Source organism: Saccopteryx leptura, chromosome 3 (genome assembly GCF_036850995.1).
Source record: "Saccopteryx leptura isolate mSacLep1 chromosome 3, mSacLep1_pri_phased_curated, whole genome shotgun sequence".
Taxonomy (NCBI): domain Eukaryota; kingdom Metazoa; phylum Chordata; class Mammalia; order Chiroptera; family Emballonuridae; genus Saccopteryx; species Saccopteryx leptura.
This window is the reverse complement of record NC_089505.1, coordinates 22255647-22268451: the sequence shown is the minus strand read 5'-3', so window position 1 is coordinate 22268451 and position 12805 is coordinate 22255647. Positions and strand designations below refer to the sequence as shown.

General features: G+C 40.5%; 1 protein-coding gene across 3 annotated transcripts in view; it reads left to right on the top strand.

Annotated features, from left to right (window-relative positions):
• Positions 1-12805, top strand: part of AIG1 (androgen induced 1) — a 205710-nt gene that overhangs the window by 69910 nt on the left and 122995 nt on the right. For 2 of the 3 annotated variants that reach the window (XM_066373092.1, XM_066373091.1), the window contains exon 3: positions 5679-5780. In XM_066373092.1, the coding sequence (XP_066229189.1) occupies positions 5679-5780 (102 nt within the window). Of the gene's footprint in view, positions 1-5678; positions 5781-7368; positions 7506-12805 lie in introns of those variants that run through there. The other variant, XM_066373093.1, reaches the window with a different exon arrangement.

Below are 12805 nucleotides of genomic sequence, written 5' to 3'. Positions count from 1 at the left end.
GTGATCATGAGGCTGAGCATTCAGACTGGTTACCTTCGATCTTTCCTTATTTGCCTTACCATACCCACATCCTGCTTCTTGAAGGAATGACACGCTGTCCCATTGTCACATTCAATATTGCCACTTATGTCACCTGAATCCAAGCAAGGATCAGATCATTTCCCCAGGGCTCTGATGCATCTCAGACTTCCTGTTCCCAACATGGGTCATTTCCTGTCCCTTAGAGTGGACCACCTGTAATGATCTCTGTGCTGCTTGCTCAACCAGAGAGCCCTTGTATCCTGTTTTCTACATCAGAGTCTTCCCCTGTCCTGGTTCAGTTTTCCTAATACTTGGCAGCCTATTTAAAGCAGTGATGTATGGATGGTGAGTGTTTTCTACTTCCATTGGTTTATATTGGTTTCTCATTTTCCTTATTCTTAGTTGATTTCAGAAAAGAGAGCCTTTACTCTTCCATCCTGATCTAGAAGTCCAAGAAGGACTATGTGTGGATGATGGAAGACTTGGATAGGTGAAGGAGGAGCTCATTCACATGAGATCTGAGGAGGGCTGGGCTAGAAGAGTAACCATTCCACAGAAAAGCATATGAAGAGCGTACCTTCCTCAGTGACAAGAGGACAAAAAAGCCTGACTAGGCGGTGGCACAGTGGATAGAGTGTCAGACTGGGATGTGGAGGACCCAGGTTCGAGACCCCGAGGTTGCCAGCTTGAGCGCGGTTCATCTGGTTTGAGCAAAAGCTCACCAGCTTGGACCCAAGGGGTTACTTGGTCTCTGCTGAAGGCCCACAGTCAAGGCACATATGAGAAAGCAATCAATGAACAACTAAGGTGTCACAATGCTTCTCATCTCTTCGTTCCTGTCTGTCTGTCCCTGTCTGTCCCTTTCTCTGACTCTCTCTCTGTCTCTGTAAAAAAAAAAAAGGACAAAAAGGTAGAGAGAACATGAAAGAGAAATTGGAGGTCAACAGGAAGAAAGCTGAAGGCATGAAAGAGTGCTTGGTCCGGTGGAGGATGTGAGGTCCAATGCGGATAGAAGCAGCACCTTTGTTCATTTATTCAGCACATCTTTACTGTAAACGTGTTCTCTGCTTGGCAGTGAGGAAATAGCAATGACCAAGATGGATGTGCTCCTGTTCTCTGAGACTTCACTTTCTCATAAAAGAGCCAGACAGTGAACAATTGAACAACAATGACAGAAAGAAGACTTTTCCAAAATCAGGGTCTATTGTAGAAAGTAGTGGAGCAGTGCGACCCCAGAGAGGCGATGCTGGAGCTCGACCTGAAGGAACGGAGAGGCCAGCCCTGTGAAACGGGGGGAAGCGCCTTCCTGGCTCAGAGGGTAGAAAACGCTATGGCCCCGAGGCAGGAAACCGCCTCAGGAGTTTTAGAAACAATCCAGTCACCAGTTGGAGCTTCTGGAGCAAGAGAGACTGGTAGAAGCTGAACTTGGAGGGAAAGGCCAACACCAAATCACATGGGCATTTGGAGGAGTTGGGCTTTTTTTTTTTTTAGAAAGGAAAGAGAGAGGGGGAGAGAGAGAGAGGAGAGAGAGAAAGGAGGAAGGAGCAGGAAGCATCAACTCCCACATGTGCCTTGACCAGACAAGCCAGGGTTTCGTACTGGCAACCTCAGCATTTCCAGGTCGACGCTTTATCCGCTGCGCCACCACAGGTCAGGCCGAGGAGTTGGGCTTTTATTCTCATATTATTTATTCAGGAAAAGAGCTAAATAAGGACATAAATGTATATAAATATGTATAAATTATAAATTCTACTGAAAAAAAAAAGGTGGTAGTTAAAAGCCATGAAAATAAGAGGCATAACATCAACTTGTGCTTTAGACATTCTGGTGTTGAGATAATTTGAGCAGAATTTGTAGAATAAAAAAGTATAATGTTACTCATGGCCTCATAATTGCAACAAAGGAATTTCACATCACATGGCTAGGAATGAGTTCTGGAAACTAATTGTACTCTGGAACAAAAGATGCTCTAACATTTGAGAGGGCCCTAGGCTTTACCACGCAGAGAATTTGAGGGTATGGCTGAGGATAGCACTCACTGAGCCAGGGTCTCTTTGGTTTGGAAAGTGAGAAGACAAGGGCCACGTTAAAATGAGACATTCACTCTGTGCGTGGGGCCACCTGAGACCCAGCCAGCTCACGTCCAGAACACACAGCTTCTGCTCATGCTCTGTGTGCTTGGAAAGAGAAGTCACAGCTGGAAACATGGCCACACATCACCGCTCAGCAACAGCAAGACCATGGAAAAAATCATGACCAGGAAATCTGCAAGCAAAGGAATAGAGCCCCAAAACAGAATTTGAATTTTTCCGATCAGTGTTTGGTAAAGCCTGAGTGTTAGTAGATTTGTTTTAAAAGGGAGAACAATATGATAGGATTGTATCATGTAGAAGCTGTAGACTTTAAGGATATATTCACTTCTTTCTTCCTTCCTTCTTCCTCCTTCCGTTCCTCCTTCAACAGCGATGTTTGAGATCAGGCTCAATGGCCTTTGTAGACGAATCAGTAACTTTTCTCTTTAGCCTCCTTCACGGCACTGTTCTCTGCAAGTTCCCTTACATTCTAGTCTGTTTTACTGGACTCCGAAGAATTCCCCACTGACCAGGAACCGTCTTCCCAGAAGCCAACGAGTGCTCGTCAGCTCCAGCATCTCCTGGCTCCCAGAGAGACTCCTTACAGAAAGGGCCAGCTGTCATTCCTAATGGTTCCTTCCAGGGGTTCAGATGAGGCCCCAGTGACTTGCTGTGACACAGGTCTTTTTGCCTGGGATGCTTGAGGGACCGGACAGTGACGGTGCTCCTTTCGCTCTCCGTTCAAGTACAGTATACTCTGGTCCTGGCAGTGGAGAGGCAGCAGGTGGGAGCTGAGAAGGAGGGGGCATTGGGCCTGGCCGGAGAAGGAGCTTCGTCACACAGGGGGACGAATCACTGTCATTTAGCCTGTTTCTGTTTCCCATCTGTGCCCTGGTAGTAGAGCTCGAACTTATTTTGGATTTGCTGATGACCGTACTACCAAGGGGATATCAGTGCAGGGAAGCCAGGGAGCTACCATCCGTGCTGTGTTTATAGGGCGGGAATTATTCAGAAGGCTGATTACTCAGTTAGCTCCGCCTTTTGACCTTTTAATGTTACACTAAGAAAGGTGACTAACGCCTTCTTGAAAGTCACTTCACTTTTACTAGCCCGTGTAATTCCCTCAACGTATGATAAGGGTCAAAGCATTGACCAGACTGCACCATCAGGTATTGACCCCACAGTGCTGTAGATGTGGCGGGCACACTGTGATCGTTCACGGTCAGCAGAAAGCAGCTCTCGCCAGGGGTGTGCTGATAAATGATTAACAACCAGTGCTCCGTGGGAAAAACACCTGAACTGTAGGATGTCCATAGTGGAATAGTAAGAACAACTTTGTAAATTCAAGAACTTAGATGAAATGAAGAAGTTACACAAAATGCAGAAACGACTCAAACTAACTCAGGGGGAAAAAAAAAAAAACCCTGGAAACTCTGTATCTATTAAAGAATGAATTCACAATTGAATTTCACAGGGAAACCTACCAGTCCAGCTGGGTCCACTGGAGAAGTAGATCAAATAGGTTAGGGAGGGTTACTATCCATCCTGCGTGAAGTCCTTCAGGAAATAGAGGCAACACATCCCGTTTATCTTTTGAGGCCAGCGTTATGCTGTCACCGAAGTCAGAAAAAGACATTGGCCCTGGCTGGTTGGCTCAGTGGTAGAGCATCGGCCCTGCGTGTGGATGTCCCGGGTTCGATTCCCAGTCAGGGTACACAGAAGAAGCGCCCATCTGCTTCTTCACCCCTTTCCCTCTCGCTTCTCTCTCTCTCTCTCTCTCTCTCTCTCTTCCTCTTTCTCTCTCTCTCTTTCCCTCTCTTCTCCTCCCTTCCTGCAGCCATGGCTCAATTGGAGTGAGTTAGCCCCAGGTGCTGAGGATGGCTCCAGGGCCTCTGCCTCAGGCACTAAAATATGGCTCCAGTTGCAACGGAGCAAGGGCCCCAAGTGGGCAGCATTGCCCCCTAGTGGGCTTGCCAAATGGACCCAATCAGGACACATGTGGGAGTTGGTCTCTCTGCCTTCTCTCCTCTCACTGAATAAAAAAGGATATATGGGGATCAGGGGTGGTATTCCACACATCCATGGAACCCCACTTTGTTAGCGAGGCTGCAAAGCTTGGGGCCCAGGGATAAAGCCAGGACACATTGATAGTCACTCCATTGGAAGTCTGCAGTGGAATAAACTAGAATTGTTGATAATTAAAAAATTATGCATTGTACTTGAAAAGATCCTAATGATAATTAACCTTAAGCTAATGATAGACTTTTTATTTTCTTTTTTCCATCTTGTGCATTTATCAACGGAGTGAAAGTAGTTGATCCACAAGCAGAACAAATAACTGTGGACCTCAATCATATTAAAACTATGTATATAATCTACAGTTGCCCACTGTAATTATCACTCAGTGTATTTTATGAAAGAATGAATGTTCATAACCTCTTAAGTTTTAAGGGTGTTTATTTTATTCAGGCAAGATAACCCATGTCATAATTGAAATAGAACTTTGGAACCCATCTGATCACTAGCCTTGAGCTGTAACCACCGGGGGCTTTATAAAAAAAAGCATTAAGATATTTGTTATTTTTATTAATAAAATGTGGGGGCATGGATGACTTATAAGAAATGAGATTAAAACTGTTTCTGTTGAATATTCATGCTGCATTCTGTCATTCTGTAGTGTTTATTATTTGAGACGTAACTCTTCAGACACTTTGCTCCCTTCCTCTGGGGTGGTGCTTTTTTTCATGCCGCATTTATCGACTGTTTACAAACGCGTTTACTTTTTGTTTTCAATTCTATGCTGAAGGTTTAAGACCTTGGGCCATTTATTTCTTTATCATATCTGAACTTATTCTCTCATCATTAGTTTAAAGGAAATGATAATAGATTGAGTACTCTCTTTTGATGAGTAGGTTGCTGATGGGGCCAAATCAACCTCTGGAACCCAGATGAACTTACAAGTAATTCCAAGAGAATTAGGACTCTTCCCTTGCCCTCTGTACCCTCGGCTTCTCAGTGCAGCTGAAGTCCCTGCTGAGGTTATCTAAATTAATACATTTGCTCGCAATGTGACTTTGGGACATTGTACAGCAGCGATTCCAATGCTGTTAGTGGTGAAATAGAAACTTGAGAATGCAAAGATTAATTTAAACCACATGATGGTTTCAAGGCAAAGGGACATCCACTCCAGATTCTTGAATGTGTGCTAACTCCGTACAGTGGGGAATGGGATCCAAAAACCACCAGTGAACTTTTAAACTCTCTTGAGAGGAATCAACCCAACAGAATTAGCCCTGGGAGGGAGCTGTTGCGGACAACAGACAGGCCATTTCTCTCTCCCCGACAAACAGATCCCCTTGCCTGAGAGAACACGATGAGAGATCAGGGAGATAGGAGGGACCCCAACCATGACCACTAATGGAATGAAGCTGCAACTGTCTTTCCAGTCATTAGCTGGTTTACTGATTTGTCTTTCATTATAGCATACAAATTCTGTTGGGTTCTTTGAACAATAGATAACTAACAAATTGTATGTTGTGGAGAGAGATGGTGAATTTGAAATAAAGGATTTCTTTCTCCTTCCAGTTTGTGGTAGCCGTGTTCTGGACCATTTATGCCTATGACAGAGAGATGATTTACCCGAAGTTGCTTGATAATTTTATCCCAGGGTGGCTGAACCACGGAATGGTGAGTCGACTAAAACAAATGATTATTTTTATTTAAAAACAAAAAATCTATCAAGTGCTAACAAAGGCTTTCCATAGACTCTGTAAATGGCTATGAAATGTTGGAAGGTTATAATGCAATTATAACCAAAGGAGAATACTGAATGTAAATTTTTTTTTAAAAAATAGTCTTCCCATGAAATTGAGTCATTGTTCAAACTATATAGTAGAGGAACCCATAGTTTATAAGAGGCCTCAGTGATGTTAGATAATACGACTAGTTCATTCCGGGATGAATTTGTGCCACTGAATGGCTTGTCCACTCTGGGCGCCTGAGGATCGATTCCCACCTGCACAACTATGGGTACCCTGCTCCTCCTCCACTCACGGCAGTGGGACTCTGTTGGAAGTAACTGTGTATAGTGCTTGGGGAATTTGCCCAGAGGAGCAGCAGGGTTGGTCCGTTCCCTGGGAGGTGGGCATTGGAAGCGTCCTCAGCGGTGGCTGTCTTGCCAGCAGGGTCTGCCCACCTGAGGGTATTTGCCTGCGGCTGCTAGGTCTGTCCTTTTTCTCAGTCTAATTCTTTCGGATGCTTTATCCATCGTGTCACCTTCCCAAATTTCAAATCAGATACTTTGGCTGGTTTGCACATCTCTTTAAGATTTGGAAGAGACGTTTTCTGCAGAGAAATTGTGTCTCCTTCCCCTTTCTGCATCTGGAATTGAGCACAGTTTTGGTATTCACTAAGAAGCCTGCATTTTTTGGTTACAGCAGTTTTCAGACTGTCACCCGAGTGCTCCTGCTGAAAAGGGCAACCCATCCCAGAAATTATAGGGGAGTGAAGAGCTAGAAATAGCATCTTAGGCCTACAATAATAATTTCCCTTCTATCCCAATTTTGATATAATTTAAGAAAAATGGTGTGTACTAACAATTGAATCTTACTGTACTGAAGGGCTTTGATCAATCCTTCTGTAAGCCCCTTTTGTCAAAAGTGGCACATCTCTGAGAACCGGAAGTTACTTTGAGTCCAATAGAGCCACACCGTTTGAGGATGAACATGACACCTTTACTGGAGATCCCAACACATCAGCTGGGTCTCATTCGTTCAGTTTAACCATCTAAGGGTTACCTGACCTGGTTGCTCTGCCTGCCCCTCTTTAACTTTTTACTTTTCTCAAATATGAAAGCCCTTTCATCACTCCGTGTCTTTGCAATCCTCTGCCCCACAGGCCCTTCCCAGTCTTCTCCTACTCACCCTGCTAGTTCAGATAACAGCCCTAAGAAGCCTCGCCTGCTCTCCCAAGGCAGGTTAGCCCTTCCGTCGTTGTGGCTCGCACTGCACTTCCGTGTCTCAGTCATACACATGCCCAGCCCCCACAGAAATGTTACACTCCCGGCGCAAAGCAGCGGCTGCCGAGCGTATCGGAGGATCAATACCTATTAGATTGATGAATGAATTCAGTATTGCCAGTTTCCATGATTCCTTGCCGGTCGACACTAAGCACTCCTATTTTTGCGAACCTACTGTGTGCCAGGCATTCTATAGTAGTTATATCATTTAATCTGTAGATGGGTACTATGAATGAGAAAGTATTATCTCTTTTATAGATGAAGACATTTAAGCTCAGAAAGTTTCTGATACCAGAAGGGCCTTAGCTGAGAACAGTTGGTGTATCATGCACCCTCCACTGCACAGGCCGGAGAATGAATCACAACCTTTGCAGGTCCTGGCACTATGAAATGTTTCCAATGACCAGTTTACTGAGCATGTCTGGAGCCATTAGAACTTCAATTTGAATCTCATCATCTTCCCTTGAGTCAGTTGAATTGAAATCCTCACTCCTGTCTGTCTTCAACTGCAATGAAGATCTGAGTGACACAAATATGTAGGAAAGGGAAAAGAGAAATTTATTAACATGTCAAATTCTCTCCAATAATATGAGCTCAGTAGATTCTTTTCCCAATGAATTTTATCTCTTAATAGAGATAAATGACCATTTCTTTGTTTTTCTTCATGTTTCAACTCATGGTTTCACAGTTATGAACAAAGAAGTTGTATATGGAGGCTAAAGAATATTTTGCAATATTAAATAATTTACATTACTCAAATTTGTATATATGAAATATAGATACAACATGTCTAAAACATGATGCTAATATTTTAGAGCGGCAAATAAAATGAACATTAAATGCTGGAATCGTATAATTTTTATAAAATATGTAATAAGATTTATTAAATATAAAAAAATCAAGCATTTTAAGTTTTGTTTAAATTTTATTTCAAAGTCTAGTAATAATTCATTCTAATTTGTTTTGCTTATAATTTTTATGGGCAATTTTCAGTAATTTTAAAAGTAGAAAAATAATTTAAAATTTTGCATTTTTTTAATTTTATATTTTGGTGAAAACATTTAAATTGTGTACACTTTCATTATAATTACATTTTATGTTTAATTGATGTTATATTTAGCTTACAGTAATGCTATCAGAGCTCAAATTTTGCACAAATTTACAACAAATTTCATGAATTTATTGAAATAAAGGCAAGAAAATAAAATTTTGAAATATTTGTATTAAATGTTTTATATTCATATTGTTCATTTATGTTGATTTGTCCTTACTACTTATTCAATTACATATTTTTTATTTTGTTTTATGAAAATACCTTTAACAAGATAGGGTAACAAAACATATATTTTTTTAATGCTTTACTTGCTTAATTTGTAACTTCTAAATATTTCTGCAAATGATTTATGGCCCTCTAGGCCTATTTGCTGTTGCCTGTTTAGATTTTTATAACTCCAGGAGTTCTTAGAGAGAATGTACCCTGTGCTTGTTATGTGTAAATCACTTTCACTGTTTGCAGTCACAACATAATTTCTAGGTATCGGGAGCCCTGAACCACAGAACTCAGATACAGTGTATAAGTCTATCATGACACCATTTCTGAAGACGTTATTGAGTCAGTCTTGAATTTGCAGCATTTAAATTTCCTAGCACAAAGTAAGTCAGAAAATGAGCATCAGGGAAAACTCACAGAATCTGAAATTCACATGTTTTTCATTTTGATATACACTGAAGTTTTGAGAAATTAAATATCATTGGAACTAAAGACAAATATTCTATGACTTTCTTCTCACTGTCTACCTTTTATTTCTGTGCAAATAAACCTAGAATTTATTTACAGAAGAAAAGAGCAAATGGCTAAATAAAAAAATTAGACTAGTAATACACCCTTTGTGTATAACCTCTAAGTAATCTCCAAGTCCCATGAAAATAACAAAAAACAAGAATTTTAATTTATTGTAATTAAAAATATAAACATATAAATATAGCATATTTAAATGGAGTCAGTTCAGTATCCAAAAGCAAAAACTATATCTCTCCTTGAAGCCCTATTTATCTTTGTATTTTCAACAAGTCAAAAAGAAGTACATGATGCTCATAAGGTATTCAGTAGGTGCTGATGATAAAAAAGATATTTGTGCATTTGCTTTTTTTCTAAGTTAGAGTAGGGGAGATAGTGAGGCAAGCTCCTGCATGCACCCCAACCGTGATCCATAAGGAAATCCCATCTGGGGCAAATGCTGGAGTACTGAGCTACTTTTAGCTGAAGCTGATGTGCTACAACGGAGCTATCCTCAGTGCCTGGGGCCATGCTCAAACCAATCAAGCCACTAGCTGCAGGAGGAGAAGAGGGAGTGAAGGGAGAGAAGGAGGGAAGAAGAAGATGGTCACATCTCCTGTGTGCTGTGCCTGGGAATCATCTATATGTCGGGCTGATGCTCTCTCCACTGAGCCAACCAGCCAGGGCCTGCATTTGTTTTTGAAACTCTTAAGAATGTTGGTTTTACATTTATATCCTTCTGCCACCTTTCTACCCTCAGTCCACTAATGACCAGACAAAAGAAGAAGAGAGGTGTTATCAACAAATAAATCAGTTTCTAAAATGTAATGAGAATTGTCATGGACAGTTGTGCAAAGGTTTGACATTTCTGCATGGCTGCAACCTGTGGAGGCTGCACTTTGATTTAATTCAATCAAGCAATCATTTATTGACTACCTATAATATGCAAAGCACCCTGCTAGGCACTGGGTGGTTATAGGATGAAAAAAGCACTTGAAATTTTAGAAGATGGAAATGGCATGTGGGAAGTAGAAGAAGGTAAGCAGGAAAACCATTTCACAAGCCAACAGAAAACAATTCCACAACAACAGTTCCCAGCAGGCTGTGTGTGTTCTCTCTGATGAAAAAAACATTATTGTTGTTCTAATCTGTTCCTTGGTTGCAAAAATAGAACCCTGACCCTTTCCCTCCTGCTGATTATAGTTTTAAAGCATTGCCAATGGAGTAAATATACATTAAAAGCAATAAATAAATAAAAAATATTTATACACCAATATAATTGCAGACTCTCACTAATGCTATAAGAGGAAAAACCCTACAATGAGACAATGTCTCTGCTTATTGAAGACCTAATTAATGTTAATGAAGTGCGATGAGAATGCCAAGCACTGTGAAATGTTAGGATATTATTATTATTACTGCAGATCTTTAAGCAGAGATGACCTAGATATTCTTATATTCACAGCAGGAATTGTTCATTCCCCATGTAATTTATAAGGAGAGAAAAAAAATAAACCCCACCTCTCTTCATGCTTGATTTGTCAGTTGTTGTTGTTCTGTGCAACTGATCCTCAAGAGAACCTTAATTTAGGCAACTATTTATTCTGTTCAGTCTTATTTTGACATTTGGTAATTACTAAAGTTTTTGTACATCTGTCTTTCCCAGAAGAAAAGACATTAAATGCTGCTAGTATGATCACTGGTTCTGCAGGAACTCAGATTTGACATTATTCCTTTGGTAAGTTTCCAGTTCTAGGGTATACCAATTATGCATTTCAGTATCCACAGAGCCTGTGCCATTTGGATAGTGGACATTTTATATAATAAGCTGGTGTTTGAAAGAAGACCATTGTAAACATTCCATATGAAAAAAACTGACTTTTCTTCACTTTCCCCATATTTCTAAAGTGTCTAGAAGATATTTGGAAATTTCAAAAAGCAAAAGTTTAGACTGGAAGAAAGGTCATAAATTCCTTGGGAACCTATTTCTATGACTCCCAGTGGACCTCTCAAAAAAACAAATAAGACCCCAAAGACCCAGGAACAAGGAGAGTTACACCCACAGAGAGGCAGACACTTTCAGCAATGCTGCACACTGTTCTCGAGTGTAAGCTTTTGTTCATATTTAATTTTACTGATCATAGTTTCTTTTATTGTGAATTTTTATTTGTGAGTATTAGTTCTACCAAGTCAAATGTTACTGTCAGATTTTGCCAGTCTAAATTCTGACATGAAAATTTGTTCTATCTAAATCGGTAATCAGCTTTAAGGTATTTAACTTTAGCTGTTGCCAATTTTATTCTTTTCTTATTACTTCAACCAAAAATATTGTAAATTGAATAAAATGTATTTTTTAAACTGTTGTTTGAAAAAACCTTTGAAAGATTTGTGTGGTAGAGAGACCCAGAAGGTTTTTCAGTTTCACATGTAAGAACTGAGAAGGCATATCTCCATCATAACAAGTTAAAAGCTAAACAAACTGAAAAATCAACAGCTATTCTTGTATCCTTAAGAAAAAGGAGAACACAGAGCAAACTGCTGCCTCCAAGATTGGAGAGACAAACAGGCATATATAGAGAGAGAATAGCAACTTTCTGGAGCAGAGAATTATGAGCAGAAACTACTGTGGGAGTCAGTACCAGGACAGAGAACCCTGATCTATAATTGATGGATTGCTGGAGGTTCAGAATGGACAAGTCTGACAGTGAAAAACTCCAGGGAAATCCAGTCTTAGGGGTCTGCACAATACTGTAAAATTTACCCCTAAGAGCTTGACTGGATCCCCACAGTAAATATCTTCTCCTGTTCCATCATCTAGAGGGAAAAAGCAACCATTTTAAAATACACTGGAGTGTTCTGTTCTTAGTAAGCTTTGCCCTCGGGGGAAGCTAACCACAGCCTAAATCACTGAGCTGGAGGATATATCAATAGAGTCTTGGAAAACTGAAAAGTAAAGAAAACAAAAACTAAATAAATAACAAAATAGAACAGAATATTCAAAGACTGGGACAACTACAAAGGTGTAATACACACATGGTCAGATTACAGAAGGAGAAGAAAAAGAAAGAGACAGAAGAAATAAGACTTAGAATTTTCCTCAAATTATCAGGCACCAATCCACAGATCCAGGAAGCTCAGGGAATACCAACTAGAATAAATACCAAAAAGTCTACACCAAGGCATATTGTTTTTTAAATACAGAAAATCAGAGATAAAGAAAAACTCAAAGAAGCAAGTGAGACCAAGAGAACTAGGCAGAGAAATAGAAGTGAGTGAGAAGCTAGGATTAGAAAGGGGGGAAAAGAGGAAAAGAGAAAAGGAAATGAGGTAATGTCACAGGTGAGAAGAGATGGCTTCAGAAAGGAAGACATCAATCTAGGCTAAGATGTCCTAGCATAAAGAAGCACAATGGTCAAGTCATACAATTTTTTTTTTAGATTTTATTTATTCATTTTTAGAGAGAGAAGGGTAGAGGAACAGGGAGCATCAACTCCCATATATGCCTTGAGCAGGCAAGCCCAGGGTTTCAAACCAGCAACCTCAGCATTCCCAGGTCAACGCTTTATCCACTGCGCCACCACAGGTCAGGCAGTATACAATTTTTTATACATATCTCCTCCATGGCTCTTTAAGTTTGGGGGTTAATTTTTTTCTTTGCAGTGCTTAGCATAGTGCTTGGCATGTTATAGGTACTCAGTAACTATTTTATTAATTAACAGATGTTAGTAGATTGAGCTGGCCTTTTTACTCTTCCTAAACACATCAAGCACCTCTCTTGTCTTAGAATGCTGTCCCCCAGAAATCTGTTTGGCTCACTCTTTCACTTCCTTCAAATCTTTGCTTAGTCTCACCTTCTCAGTAAGACGTACTCTGAGCAGCCCGTGAGGCACAGCACCTACCCCCAATTCCTCCCAGAGT